Source organism: Marmota marmota, unplaced genomic scaffold (genome assembly GCF_001458135.2).
Source record: "Marmota marmota marmota unplaced genomic scaffold, marMar, whole genome shotgun sequence".
Taxonomy (NCBI): Eukaryota; Metazoa; Chordata; class Mammalia; order Rodentia; family Sciuridae; genus Marmota; species Marmota marmota.
In genome coordinates this window covers 11415710-11428061 of record NW_025999983.1, presented here as the reverse complement: position 1 = coordinate 11428061, position 12352 = coordinate 11415710, and the positions used below count along the sequence as shown (strand labels likewise).

The 12352-nt window shown below is 49.0% G+C and overlaps 1 protein-coding gene across 11 annotated transcripts in view; it reads left to right on the top strand.

Moving 5' to 3' along the window:
* The window catches only part of Tiam2 (TIAM Rac1 associated GEF 2), a 233630-nt gene that overhangs the window by 219157 nt on the left and 2121 nt on the right, over positions 1 to 12352 (top strand). For all 11 annotated transcript variants that reach the window (XM_048805929.1, XM_048805930.1, XM_048805925.1 and 8 more), the window contains 11 exons: positions 624 to 803; positions 3234 to 3302; positions 3828 to 3953; positions 4746 to 4854; positions 6473 to 6652; positions 8169 to 8287; positions 9179 to 9287; positions 9820 to 9878; positions 10362 to 10467; positions 11759 to 11846; positions 12196 to 12350. In XM_048805929.1, coding sequence (XP_048661886.1) covers positions 624 to 803; positions 3234 to 3302; positions 3828 to 3953; positions 4746 to 4854; positions 6473 to 6652; positions 8169 to 8287; positions 9179 to 9287; positions 9820 to 9878; positions 10362 to 10467; positions 11759 to 11846; positions 12196 to 12350 — 1300 coding nt within the window. The remainder of the gene's footprint in view (positions 1 to 623; positions 804 to 3233; positions 3303 to 3827; positions 3954 to 4745; positions 4855 to 6472; positions 6653 to 8168; positions 8288 to 9178; positions 9288 to 9819; positions 9879 to 10361; positions 10468 to 11758; positions 11847 to 12195; positions 12351 to 12352) is intronic.

Here is a 12352-nt window from a genome sequence, read left to right as displayed (position 1 = left end):
TCCACCCGTGCCCCTACTGGGCTCTGCAGCCCCTTTCAGAGGGCCTTCTCTCTCACCTCCCAGTCTCCGCCCTGTTCCCAGCATAGATAGGCACCAGCTCGAGATGTCTCCATTCATACTTGGCACATGCTGGCTCAGCTAAATGGTCAGATTTGAAGGCCAAACTCTAGGTGGACTGGATCCAAGCCATCCTAAACTGGGTAGCACTTAGCTGTGATTCCCGAGCATCCAGAAAGCTAGTTAGGCCAACTGTTGAGGGATGTGGTGGGCCCAGCTGGGCCGTCTCCTGTGTGTGCTTTTCAGAAAGGGACCACACCTTGGTTTTAGAGCAAAGTCAGCTTTGCTGTAGAGGGTGGGCCCTGGGCCTTGAGGCTGATTCCAGTCGGAAAGAAGCGTGTGATGGCTGTCATGAGTGGGAAGCCTGTGGCAGTATTAAACACAGGGTAGGTGCCATTTCCCTCGATGGACTTTTAAGTGGTAGAGTGGTCTGGGATGGATGAAACTCTGTGCCCTTGACGCAGCCCTGTGCGACTCCTGAGGGCCGGCATGGCTGGCTGGCGCTGGTGGGAATGGGGAGCAGCATCGTGGGCATTAACTACTCCCCACCTCTCCTCACCTCTCAGAGCGCTGAACAGATTGCCGCGCTGTGCAGGGACTTTACCGACACCCAGACCAACAGCATGGAGGGACCCAGGGAGAGTCAGGACCCGCCTCCAAGACCATTGGCACGCCACCTCTCTGATGCAGACCGCCTCCGGAAAGTCATCCAGGAGCTGCTGGACACCGAGAAGTCCTACGTGAAGGTAACGGAGGTGCCAGACGCTCGCTCCTTTTTGGTCACGGCGAGTTGTTATGTTAGCAGTGGCCTCACGTCACCTCTGCCGGGGACACCTGCCACTCATGAGACAGACACCTGCTCCTCGAAGCCATGAAACATTGCAGGAAAGCAGGGCAGGGTGAGAGGGTGGGAGAGCTGAGAAGACTCAGAAAAAATTAGATTCTCGGCTCATTTTGTTACCAAGGTAGCTCTCACTATGGAAACAGATGTTCTAGTTTGTCATTTGCAATCTGTGGGAAGGGAGTCTGCACTGCTTTAGGGCGGGGCAGAGATCACTTTAGGTGATAGGACACAGGCAGCAGTCTGTACAGAAGCCACTGCAGATGCAAGCCCCCAGAGCCCAGGGGTCATGGGCAGCAGAGGCTAATGCAAGGGTATCATGTGGGAACATTCTCACTCCATGATGGGGGAGTCATGTCAAATGTCTAGGGGACCCAAAGAATTCATTTCCTTATCTCACCTACCCCAGGGGAACTTTATGAGCACAGGCGCCTGGGAAAGCAGACTTCCTCACTTTAAGTATTTGCTGAAACTCGGGACCTATTATCAGGTCACTTCACTTGTCTGTTACTAGAACAGGATGGCACAGGTTGGTGGCTGAGAACCCAGGCCTGGCTCTGCCGAATCTGGCTGCATGTCCTAGGACATCTTCTCCAACTCACTGGTCCCTGTGCTCTTCCTGAGCCTCTAGCTCTGCGTCCCGAGGCCAGGAGCCGAGTGCTGGCACACACGTGGCTCTTCCCTTCCTTCTCCACAAGGTGCAGCTGAGATTCTCTCAGTCACGTGTTTACTGTGTCCTTGGACTTTAAAAGCCTTGCTTACAGGTAGATCAGGAAAGCTCCCCCCAAGCCCCTTCCTTTGGTCTATAGGGGAGAAAGAAAAGCTAGATATTAGTTCTGCTCTCCATTCTGTCTGGTCTTGCAGTGAGCGTGGGGAACTCAGGGGACCACAGGGAATGACAGCCAGATTTCTGAGCAATTCTTTGCATCCACGGTGGCCTTTCTCCAGGTAGCTCTGAGAGCTCCAGAGTCCTTCTGACATCCGGAGTCCTGGAGCCTTGATGGGCAGAGAGAAGAGTAGGATCAGGTCCCTTTTTGTCACTATTTTCTTCTCCCTGGGGATACCTCCTGCTGCTCTGGGTGGGTCATCTCCCTGTGAACTAGTAGAGGACCACCGTGCAAGCTGTGGGTCAGGACAGGAGGGGCCGGCTCCCCTTTCTCTGCAAGAACCTGCACTTTGTTTTCATAGGGCCTCAGGCTGCAGCTCTTTGCCACCCCCAGCTCAGCGTGACCTGCTCTTTCTGTGCAGTAAGTCCCCTGGGTGGCCTTAGACTGGACAGCAGTGACTGCCGTGCCCGCCACTGTCTACAAAGTAACTGCACCTAGTGCCTCCTGTGATTCATACACACACCCCACTACTGCTATTTTTGTTGACATTTAACACGTCATTTTCCTTGTGGTCATTCTTTAACCTAACCTGGACTCCTGCATGCTCCCTGAAACGATCAACATCTGTGTGCTCCCTTCTCACTTCTCAGGCCACTGTGCAGTTTGGCGAGGGAGGAAAGCCAGGGATGTTTTTATTGTGAAGTACCATTAGTGTCACAGGCCTGGTCTTGCTCTCAGACTGATGGTCTTGGGCTTGAGAAAGCTCTCTGGCTCTTAGATTTCTCCCTTGTAAAATGAGGGAGCCACCACAGCTGACTTAGTAGTCAACTATGTCTAGTATTTTAGGACTAAAAATTCTTCAGGATAAATGGAAAACCAAAGAGAAATATTTTCTATCACTTAATTATATCCTGGTCTCAGCTTCAAATTATTAAATTAAAAAAACCCTTCATCTAGAAGGTTTGTAAATACAGTGAGCTCCAACTGTTCTGCGCTTGCAAATGTAGCTCACGTTTTAAACATTCTAACTGCTAATCTCTGGGGATTCTTTTGTTGCATTTGAACATGGGAGTTTAAAATTCTGCTAATGCGTCAACCCCCAAATCGAAGAGCTCTCCAGATCTCGTTCTTCCAGTCCCATGCTGGAGCTGTCCGCCTGCCCTGGTGCAGAGAAGGAACCCAGATATCCAGTGGGGCCCCCCTGGCAGCAATACCCAGCCACACCTTGCTTCCCCTGCAGGGAAGGGGGGTCCTGTGGCAGTGGCCTAGAGACAGAGCGTGTTTTGTCAACACAGATAGGTGATCAAGCTGTGAGGAAGGTTGTGGAATCCAGTTAACAAGTATTGTTTATTAAGCTTTAGGTGAGCAAGAACAACCCCTCTGGGTGCCAAGAATGTCAGCAGGACACACCTCACCATTCCTAATGGGAGCCTTTGGAGCTGCTGCCTGCTGCTGGAATCACTTGGGTATTTGAGATTTAGGTGTTAAGAAGGCTTTTCTTCTTTCAGGATCTGAGCTGCCTCTTTGAATTATACTTGGAGCCACTTCAGAATGAGACTTTTCTAACCCAAGATGAGGTAAATAACTCACTTGCTCCCTCTGTGTACTGACAGACAGATTCCTGTTCCCTTTGAACTGATGTCACACAGACTCTGTGTACTGATTCCAATGAGTAACCGGGGTGTGGGGTCTCCTGAAGGTCCGACTCTCCTGAAGGCCTCTATTGCATGAACATGGCAAGGGCAGAGGGCTGGTCATTGTTATTTATAGTGGAGGACATTTGTTCCCAATTACTTTCCAGAACATGCACTTTCAATGTTAAGCCACAGAAATTCATTCTTTTCTGTGGACTTCCATCTTTCCTGATTTGAATACCAAGAATTTTACATCTGTGTAAAAAGTTATCTTAGAAATATGGAATCATAGGGGCTGGAGCTATATGTCTCTCTACATTTAAGTGAAATCCCTTATGAAAATGCTCTTCTGGAAAAGATTTGCTCTTTCTGCTTCTTGGGGACCTTCCTTGTGACTGACATGTGGGCCTGAGGGGGCATCCAGCTTGTCCTGGCTAACACTGTTTTCAAACCCCAACTTTCACGTAGATGGAGTCGCTTTTTGGAAGCTTGCCAGAGATGCTGGAGTTTCAGAAGGTGTTTCTGGAGACACTGGAGGATGGGATCTCGGCTTCCTCTGACTTTGATGTATTGGAAACCCCCTCACAGTTTAGAGTGAGTATTTTAGACTTAGATTTAAAGCAAAATTAGGTGGGAATGGTGCAAAAATCTCTCTTCAAGAAGGCTTGGTGTCCCTTGTCCAGGTGAACTTTGCACGTTCGCTGCACTGTTTCCCCGGCAGGTGGTAAAAGAAGGCCATGGATTTTTCTCCTAAAGTAAATGCTCTGCCAGTCAAAAGTCTGGGCAGCCCCACCTCTGCAGCATCCCCTGGCCGTGGACCCCACCCTTCTCCTTTCTCAGCTTTCCAGGAGGTATCTGGGGTGTTGCTTCTGAAGCAAGAACACCTGCCCTGAACCTCCCCTTCTCTGTGGTCCTGGGAACCTGGCTGGACAGCATAGGTTTCAGGTGCTCCGATAGAGCCTTCTCCTCTGTGGTGTCAGAGGAAACTCCATGGATGACATGAACCCCACCTCCCCGCACCACCCCAGGGACGAGAAGCCAAGAGGCCGTGGAAAGGGGTCCAGAAGTAGAGTCGAGTTCCAGACTCTGTCCAGCCCAACACCCCCTTGGCCCTCCTTGGCGGGTGCGTTTCTTAGCACTCTCTGCTGCCTGTCCTCTGACGGCACACCAGGTCAGAAGGCTCTGCCAGAACCTCAAGCTATTGGCCCACTGGGGGAATCTGGGTGCATCCAGAGTGAGCAGAGCAGCCCTGGGCTTGTGTCAGTGGGGACTTCCGAGGCACATGTGTTTTGGTACCAAGGAGGACATTATGGAGCGGGCCTGCATCTGCCAGAAGCCCACACATGGAGCAAAGCGAGTCTGATTTGACTTTTCCTCCCCTTCTAGAAACTGCTGTTTTCCCTTGGAGGCTCTTTCCTCTATTACGCAGACCACTTTAAACTGTACAGCGGATTCTGTGCTAACCATATTAAAGTACAGAAGGTTCTTGAGCGTGGTGAGTAGTGCATACCTTTTATAGTTGTGTTTTGGTCTTTTGTATTTTTAGTTTTGATGCAGAGTAAATTTGTATTTTCACAAGCGGAGGTAAGTGCAATTTCAATGGATTTGGTTCTTTTCTTAGCCTTGAAAGTGTCAGAAGTTCTGGGGACAGTTTTCACTTATTTCAGTGTACTGGCAGCACTGAGCAGATGTGCCCGAGACACAGTGGCTGCTTTGCTAGGTGGTCGCCCTCTGCTGTTGGATTTCATGGATTCCTTTCTTACCACATCCCAGCCTTATGGAACCTACCACCATACATCTTGGATGCGATAGAAAGAAATGCATGCTCAGGACTTTCTGGTGTCAACCCTCTTTAGCTGGAGGAGCAATGACAAACTACCACCAAACCCACAAGACGTCTGTGAACTACTGGAGTCTCTTTGTAGAACCGGAAAGAACTCACTCTCCCAGTGGTGGCCTTTCTCTGCACACTGCCCTGGGGCACCGAGATCTTTCTCCTGACACTGTTTAACCACATCTACAGCTTTTGCATTTAGTTTAATGTAGAGCTGTCAGTACCTCAGAAGCCCCCAGTTTAACAGATGGAGTCTTGGGACACTTACAATTCCTAAAATTGGCCAGAATCCACTGTGTCCAGTCACTTTAAACAGAGGACTGAACTCCAGGCATTTCCTCCTACAAACATCATCTTATGTATGATGGTCTGTAGAAAAATCAAAACATGCAGTGCCCAACCCCCTTCCTTGTTATAATGAGGTTCACCTCACCACTGAGTTGACTGAAAATCATGTTCAAAATGGTACTGCATCTTCTAGATGCTGAGATTTTTGCCTTTGTCAAAGAACCCCCAATAAGGGCAAATCCTCATTTGGATGGGTTGCATTCCAAACAGCTGGCCGACGGAGGCCACCTGGTGGAATGCAAAGTGGCAGCTGGTGTGGCCACTGGCACTCACATCACGGGCACCCGGATTCCTGGGTGTACTTCGTGGCACTAGACACTGAAGAGAAAGGCAGTCCTCACTGCCAAAGCCGGTGCACCGGCGCTATGGCTCTGTGAGGGTTAGGCTGCAGGGCTCATTGGAAAAATTTTTCAAATTTTTTCAAAAAATTTTCAAAGGAAAAATGGTGGTGCTTTTTCCGATAGCACCATGAGGTGGAGACAAGAGGGAACAACAGTGCTAGCGAGGCAGGTGGAAGAAACTCTGGCTGTGCTACCATCTGAATCACATGTGGGTATGGCCGAGGATCTGGAAGGAGTCTTGTGGCTTGATGAACTGTTTGAAACTCACTTTCCAGGCCGCCTGTGAGAGCGACCCTGAGTGTACACCTAGAGCCAGACAGGCGTGTTCAGACTTGTGCCCCTCTTGGGGTGGGCCCGTACTCCTCCGCCTTCCTAGTAAGCTTCCTTTGCTCAGGGGACCGTTAGAGCTTCGAAGCTGAATCCCAGGTTGATAACTGGGTGCCTGGTGCGGTGATGTGCTTGGACCTTTATTTAAGGATGGCATCACGAGGACTACAGAGTGGATGGTCTAAAACTCTGTTAAGACAAATGATAGACAGTGTCATGCGTCCCACCAAGCTCTTCTAAGGGTTTTTCCCCATTGCTTACAGCCAAAACCGACAAGGCCTTTAAGGCTTTTCTGGATGCGCGGAATCCCACCAAGCAGCACTCCTCCACCCTGGAGTCCTACCTCATCAAGCCGGTTCAGCGAGTGCTCAAGTACCCTCTGCTGCTCCGGGAGCTCGTGTCCCTGACCGACCACGAGAGCGAGGAGCACTACCACCTGACAGGTGAGGCTGCGAGGACGGCAGCATGAGCTGCAGGGGACACATTCTGAGTCACTGTCACGGCTGCGACTCATTCAGTTTTCCTATGTGATGACAGCTCAGTATGGCCATTCCTTTAGAATACAGAGTCCTTTGGTAAAATCAGTTTCCTGCAGAAGCTCCCAACAATTCTGAGGGGTGATTCGATCTGATTTAAACTCGGTGTGTTGAAGTATGCTACCTGAGTCACTTGGCTGGTAAACTGGCTGCCAGAACAACAAGTCAGGCCTCCTCCTGCCACCGGGGAGCTGTGACAGTGGCTGCCCTGGTGCTGCTGATCCTACGTGCTGGGGGAGGCGCCACCTTGTGGACATCTCTGAGCAGAGCAGGGCTGGCGGCGAAGTACTCAGTGGCAGACTGTGCTTTGAGGTCCAGGCTGATGTGTTACCATCTGGAGCCTCTGAAATGACTGGCTTGAGGTACTACTGGACAAAGCACAGGGCCCTGCAATTTCAGAGTAGAGGATCCCTTAGAGAGATGCTTCATTTGGACAGGAGAGAGAAGTAGTAATTTATTCCCCACATATCAAAACTAGGATGTCAAGTTAAGCCAGCTCATAAAATTTCTGGGGAGAGAAACAGATTTGTTAATAAAGGTTAGAAGTAGTGAATAATAAGCACCAGAGGAGTAAATTCAACTTGTTCATCCATGACAAGCATACTATGGGTCATAAGTAGTGCAGACAGAATTTTTTTAATATAAAAGTTAAATTCTACAAGTAAAGGTACAAATTATGATTAGTATTCAGATACATACAAAGAGTCTGTTTTGCATTACAATGACCTTTAAAAAGTCTACTAACAACTTTCTTCCAAACCTTCCTCCTGGCAGAGGATGAAAATGCTGAATCAGGAGAACAAAGTGTTAAAATACTTATTTTGAGGTGACTGGGAATTTTGCTTTTTGACTTTGACAGAATCATTTTGTCCCTTATGTGCCCTCATACCACATATTAAACACCATGTATCAATACAAACCACTGCTCTGGCAGCAAGGTGTTTACACAGTTTACATCTGTAACTGCTAATTGAAAATCATGGATTCCAATCCAGTAAGTGGCCTTGGAAGAGAGGCTGCCTTCAGGAGCAGGTGTCCTGAGGCCTGCCACCCCTTGTTTTTATCCAGATTCTGGCAAAGCACTCTGTATCTCAATTATCTCTTCTTTAAAATGAGGTTGGTTACAGCCATCGTTTTATGGTGGGGATGAGATGATTCACATTCATCACTCGTGATGCATGTCTAGTGGGAAGTGCTGTGTGTTAGCGCTGCTGTTAGTCATCACCAAGAGAATTTGAGGTAGAAGGTATCTGGCTGTTCATAGAAAGGAATAGATTACAGGGGGCCCTGGGAAGCCACACCTGAGCAATGCTGGTGGTGGTGGGAATCAGTCTGGACGGCTCTCCTCTGAAGCTCCTTCATCACTGTTGTTGGACAGACTTAAAGCAAACGAAGATGATAAACATGATTTCATATTTTGCAGAGGCACTGAAGGCAATGGAAAAGGTAGCAAGCCACATCAATGAGATGCAGAAGATCTATGAGGACTACGGGACCGTGTTTGACCAGCTGGTAGCTGACCAGAGTGGTCCAGAGAAGGAGGTCTGTTGGGCTCTGGACTCAGAGAGGCCCTAGGCCTGGGTAGATGGGGTTTAGGCTACGCTGATAGTACTCTCCTGGGGGAGAAAACCACCTAAAATTTACTTAATTTTTAACATGCAATTCACTACATTGGTCTCAAAATGTAACCTAATGACATGTTCACAATGAACCAAAGACTACAAGTAAACCACTTCACTGGGTTCATGTCCCCACCCCTGGGCATGACATCTCCCAGTCCCAATTCTTGTGCTGGGAGGGAAGGATGAGGGAAAGAGGGGAACAGCCTGCAGAGAGAATCAAGGGCTTCTCCTTTTTTATTCTTCCATTTTGAGCATCAACTATTAGTGGCTACCTGCTTACTTAAGCCAGTCCAAGTGGGATTTGACATTTTCTACATTATTCTTTTCTTGTGACTGTTAAATTTAGAACCCTGTGCTTTTAATGTCCATATGCATGCAAGAGGCAATACAGTTTGAGTTAAAAAATGGCAAGAATAGAAAAGAACCGGAATTTAATTTTTTTTATAATGGTCAGTTTCAATGTTGGTACTTCTTTTATTATCAAGTCTAATGCAGTTTAGGATTAGAGGTGGCAAATATACTAGATATTGACACAGGCCCTTCAGATGAACACCAGTGGAACTAACGTTATGGAAACGGTAGCTCACGAGGACCCTCTCACATCCACAGTGTGCAGTGAAGCAAAATATTTCACTTTCATGTAGTCTATCCACAGTTTGATGCTTAGCTCACATTATAAAACCTACTATTTAATACCCTGTGTTATTGGGACCATAAAAAATAGGTGCACTTGTCTTTTAGCAAATGACCACATATATGTAAACCTCTGGGGGTTTCCACATCTTCTTTATTTCCTGTCTTTACAACCTAGGTAACAGAACTTTCCATGGGGGAACTCCTGATGCACTCTACAGTTTCCTGGCTGAATCCGTTCTTGTCTCTAGGAAAAGCCAGAAAGGATCTTGAGCTTACGGTATTTGGTTAGTATTCCATTAGAAAGAACGTCAACTCTCAAGAGACAGACACAGTAAGGAGAACTGGGCCAGCCCTACCCAGCTAGCCACATGCTGATTCCCAGGAGTCGGGAGAACAGCCTCCTCTGGCCCTTCACAAGGGCCTCGCCTTGGGCCGTGTGGCTCAGAACAAGAGTCACGGGCACAGATCTCCCAAGGCTGTTTTGAAACCTGCTATCTTAAAGCTTGCTGCACTTCAAAATCTCTTAAATTCTGAGAGTCGAATGAGCAAGTGTAGAGGGTGTAGCGCCACTGAGATGCACACCGTGTCCTCAGCCTCCATTTAAACAGGAAGATTCGCAGTGCCAGGTCCTGCTTTAGAACACTCCACGCAGGATGACCAGAAGGCAGCGCGGTTACTCACCTGGTGTTGGGATCACAGTGGGATCTTAGCGACTCCCAAGCTTGAAGAGCTTTGTTCTAGTAAAACATTCAGCATTAGTTTAACCTTGAAAGAGTCTCTATTAAATAATGACTTTTCTTTCTCTTTTCCTTTTAGTTTTTAAGAGAGCTGTCATATTGGTTTATAAAGAAAACTGTAAACTGAAAAAGAAATTGGTAAGACAAGAATCACTTTTAATTAAAGCTACCTCTCCACAGCTGTCTCCTACGATGTTGAACTAGAAAGCTCGCTGAGCGCCGCAGCCTCACAGGCTGATTAGTACTTATTCCGAGGATAACTAATGAAATTGGGTACTCAGGGCATTTCTGAGTCTCCCTATAGACTTCTGTTCATGTGGGGGCCTATGTAAGAAATCAACTTTTATATCCCTGAAAATGGCCCATGTTTATTCCACACACACATCGGAGTCCGAGTAGCTTGTTTTAAAAGACCTTTGACCCTGACTCAAAACACAGGCTCCCACAGGTCCCTAAATCAGAGCTTGGCCGTGGTCCCAGGCCCTCAGCAGCAGCTGCACAGGGCTGGCTGTGGTCCTGGACCCGGGACAGCGGCACACAGCCTGTCTGCACAGAGGGACTGTGCACACCTGCTCCCTGGGAGAGTCCCTAACCCTCTTTCCTGTGGGCTTTTTGTTGCAGCCCTCGAATTCCCGGCCTGCGCACAACTCCTCTGACTTGGACCCGTTCAAATTCCGCTGGTTGATTCCCATATCGGCCCTTCAAGTGAGGCTGGGGAACTCGGCAGGTAACTCTTGTGCAGTGCAGTGCCAGGCAGTGAACTGCAGAAGGAAGCAGCGGCAGGCAGGGGCATGTCCGCTCTGTTTCTGTGACAAAAGCAGCTGAGCGCCAGGCTTCAGGAGGACAGACTCATTTCAGAGGTGTCTGTTCTAGGTGGCGTGGGCACAGCACTCATGGTGGGAGGAGGCCTCACCTCGCGGCAGGCAGGAAGCAGGAGGAGGGAGGGGACTGAGATCCAGTGCCTTCTTCAGGGCACACCACCGTGCCCTGACTTCCTCCCATGGGGCGCCACTTGTAAAGGTCCCCCCACTTCCCAGTGGCACCGCAGGCTGGCAAACAGGCCATCAGCACGTGGGGGTACACTTCTGTCTCTCTTCTTTTTTGTGGTACTGGGGATTGAACGAACCCTGGGCCTTAGGCGGGCTAGGCAAGCGCCCTGGCACTGAGCCGCACCCCAGTGGTGTGTCTAGGGAAGGAAAACAAGGACAAGAGGTGGTTTTGCTATTTATCGACAAACCTTTGCCAACGGATGGTTCTCTCTGACAGATGGCCCCTTTCATCACTTTATTTTCATGATCAAGTTTTCAGTGTTTCTCTTTTTAGCCTAACATTCTTTTTTCTGGGGGGGCGGGTACTGGGGATTGAACTCAGGGGCACTCAATCACTGAGCCACATCCCCAGCCCTATTTTGTACTTTACTTAGAGACAGGGTCTCACTGAGTTGGTTAGCACCTCGCTATTGCTGAGGCTGGCACTGAACTCACAATCTTCCTGCCTCAGCCTCCCAAACTGCTGGGATCATAGGTGTGCGCCACGGGGCCTGGCTTTAGTCTTTGGCCCTGGAAAATGGTCACAGACCCTTCCAGAATAACCATGAATTGCTGGCAGTGAGTCAGGTGACAGAAGGGCGACAGGCTGGGGTGTGCAGTGATATGTGGTTCTCTTTAGTCTGTCAGAGGCACTTAGGTTTCCCCAGGACGGGACTGTTACCTCAAGGGCCCGAGCACTTTCTTCCAAAAGGCCAAAGAGCGGGCAAGAGGAGGATACATGTTAAAACATTTTGTCCTGGAGCATTGGAAAGGCAGGATCAGACAGATAGCTGGGAAACTTCAGTAGGAAATACAAACTGTAAGCAATAAGCATATCAAGATCACACACAGCCCGAGCCACAGAAGAAAACCAGGAGTCAGCACTGGGACTATTTGACTTTTTAATCTTGAGTGTTAAGCGTCACAAGGGTTCTCAATCGTGGCACATGACAAAGTCACAGACTCTTGTTTCCATTTCTTTTTACGCAGGGACAGAGAATAATTCCTTATGGGAGCTGATCCATACAAAGTCAGAAATAGAAGGACGGCCAGAAACCATCTTTCAGCTGTGTTGCAGGTATTTCTGACTTCCAAAAATTTGAACCAGTGAAAATGACAGAACTGACCCCTAGAAAGCTGAGTTTTAGTGCCCACATGAGTTTTGGCTCACACCCACCCCCCAAAAAACAGCCACTGAAGGCCCAGTGGAGGGATACGTTGATCAAGTATACACACCTAACCCTCAGGGAGACCGCCTCTCGCCTCCTTTTGTAAGTGGGGACAGCCAGGCAGAGAAGATGGCTTTCTGCCAGCTAAGCCCGGATGCTGGAGGGCATGGTTGGCAAAGGCAGTGCCCAGAGCAGCACCGAGGGCCAGGGTAAAGGCCGAGGACCCTGTAGACCATTGCTGTGCCCTCACTCCCACAGTGACAGCGAGAGCAAAACCAGCATCGTGAAGGTGATCCGCTCTATTCTGCGGGAAAACTTCAGGCGCCACATCAAGTGTGAGCTACCTCTGGAGAAGGTGTGCAAGGATCGCCTGGTCCCACTGAAGAACCGCGTTCCAGTTTCAGCCAAATTAGGT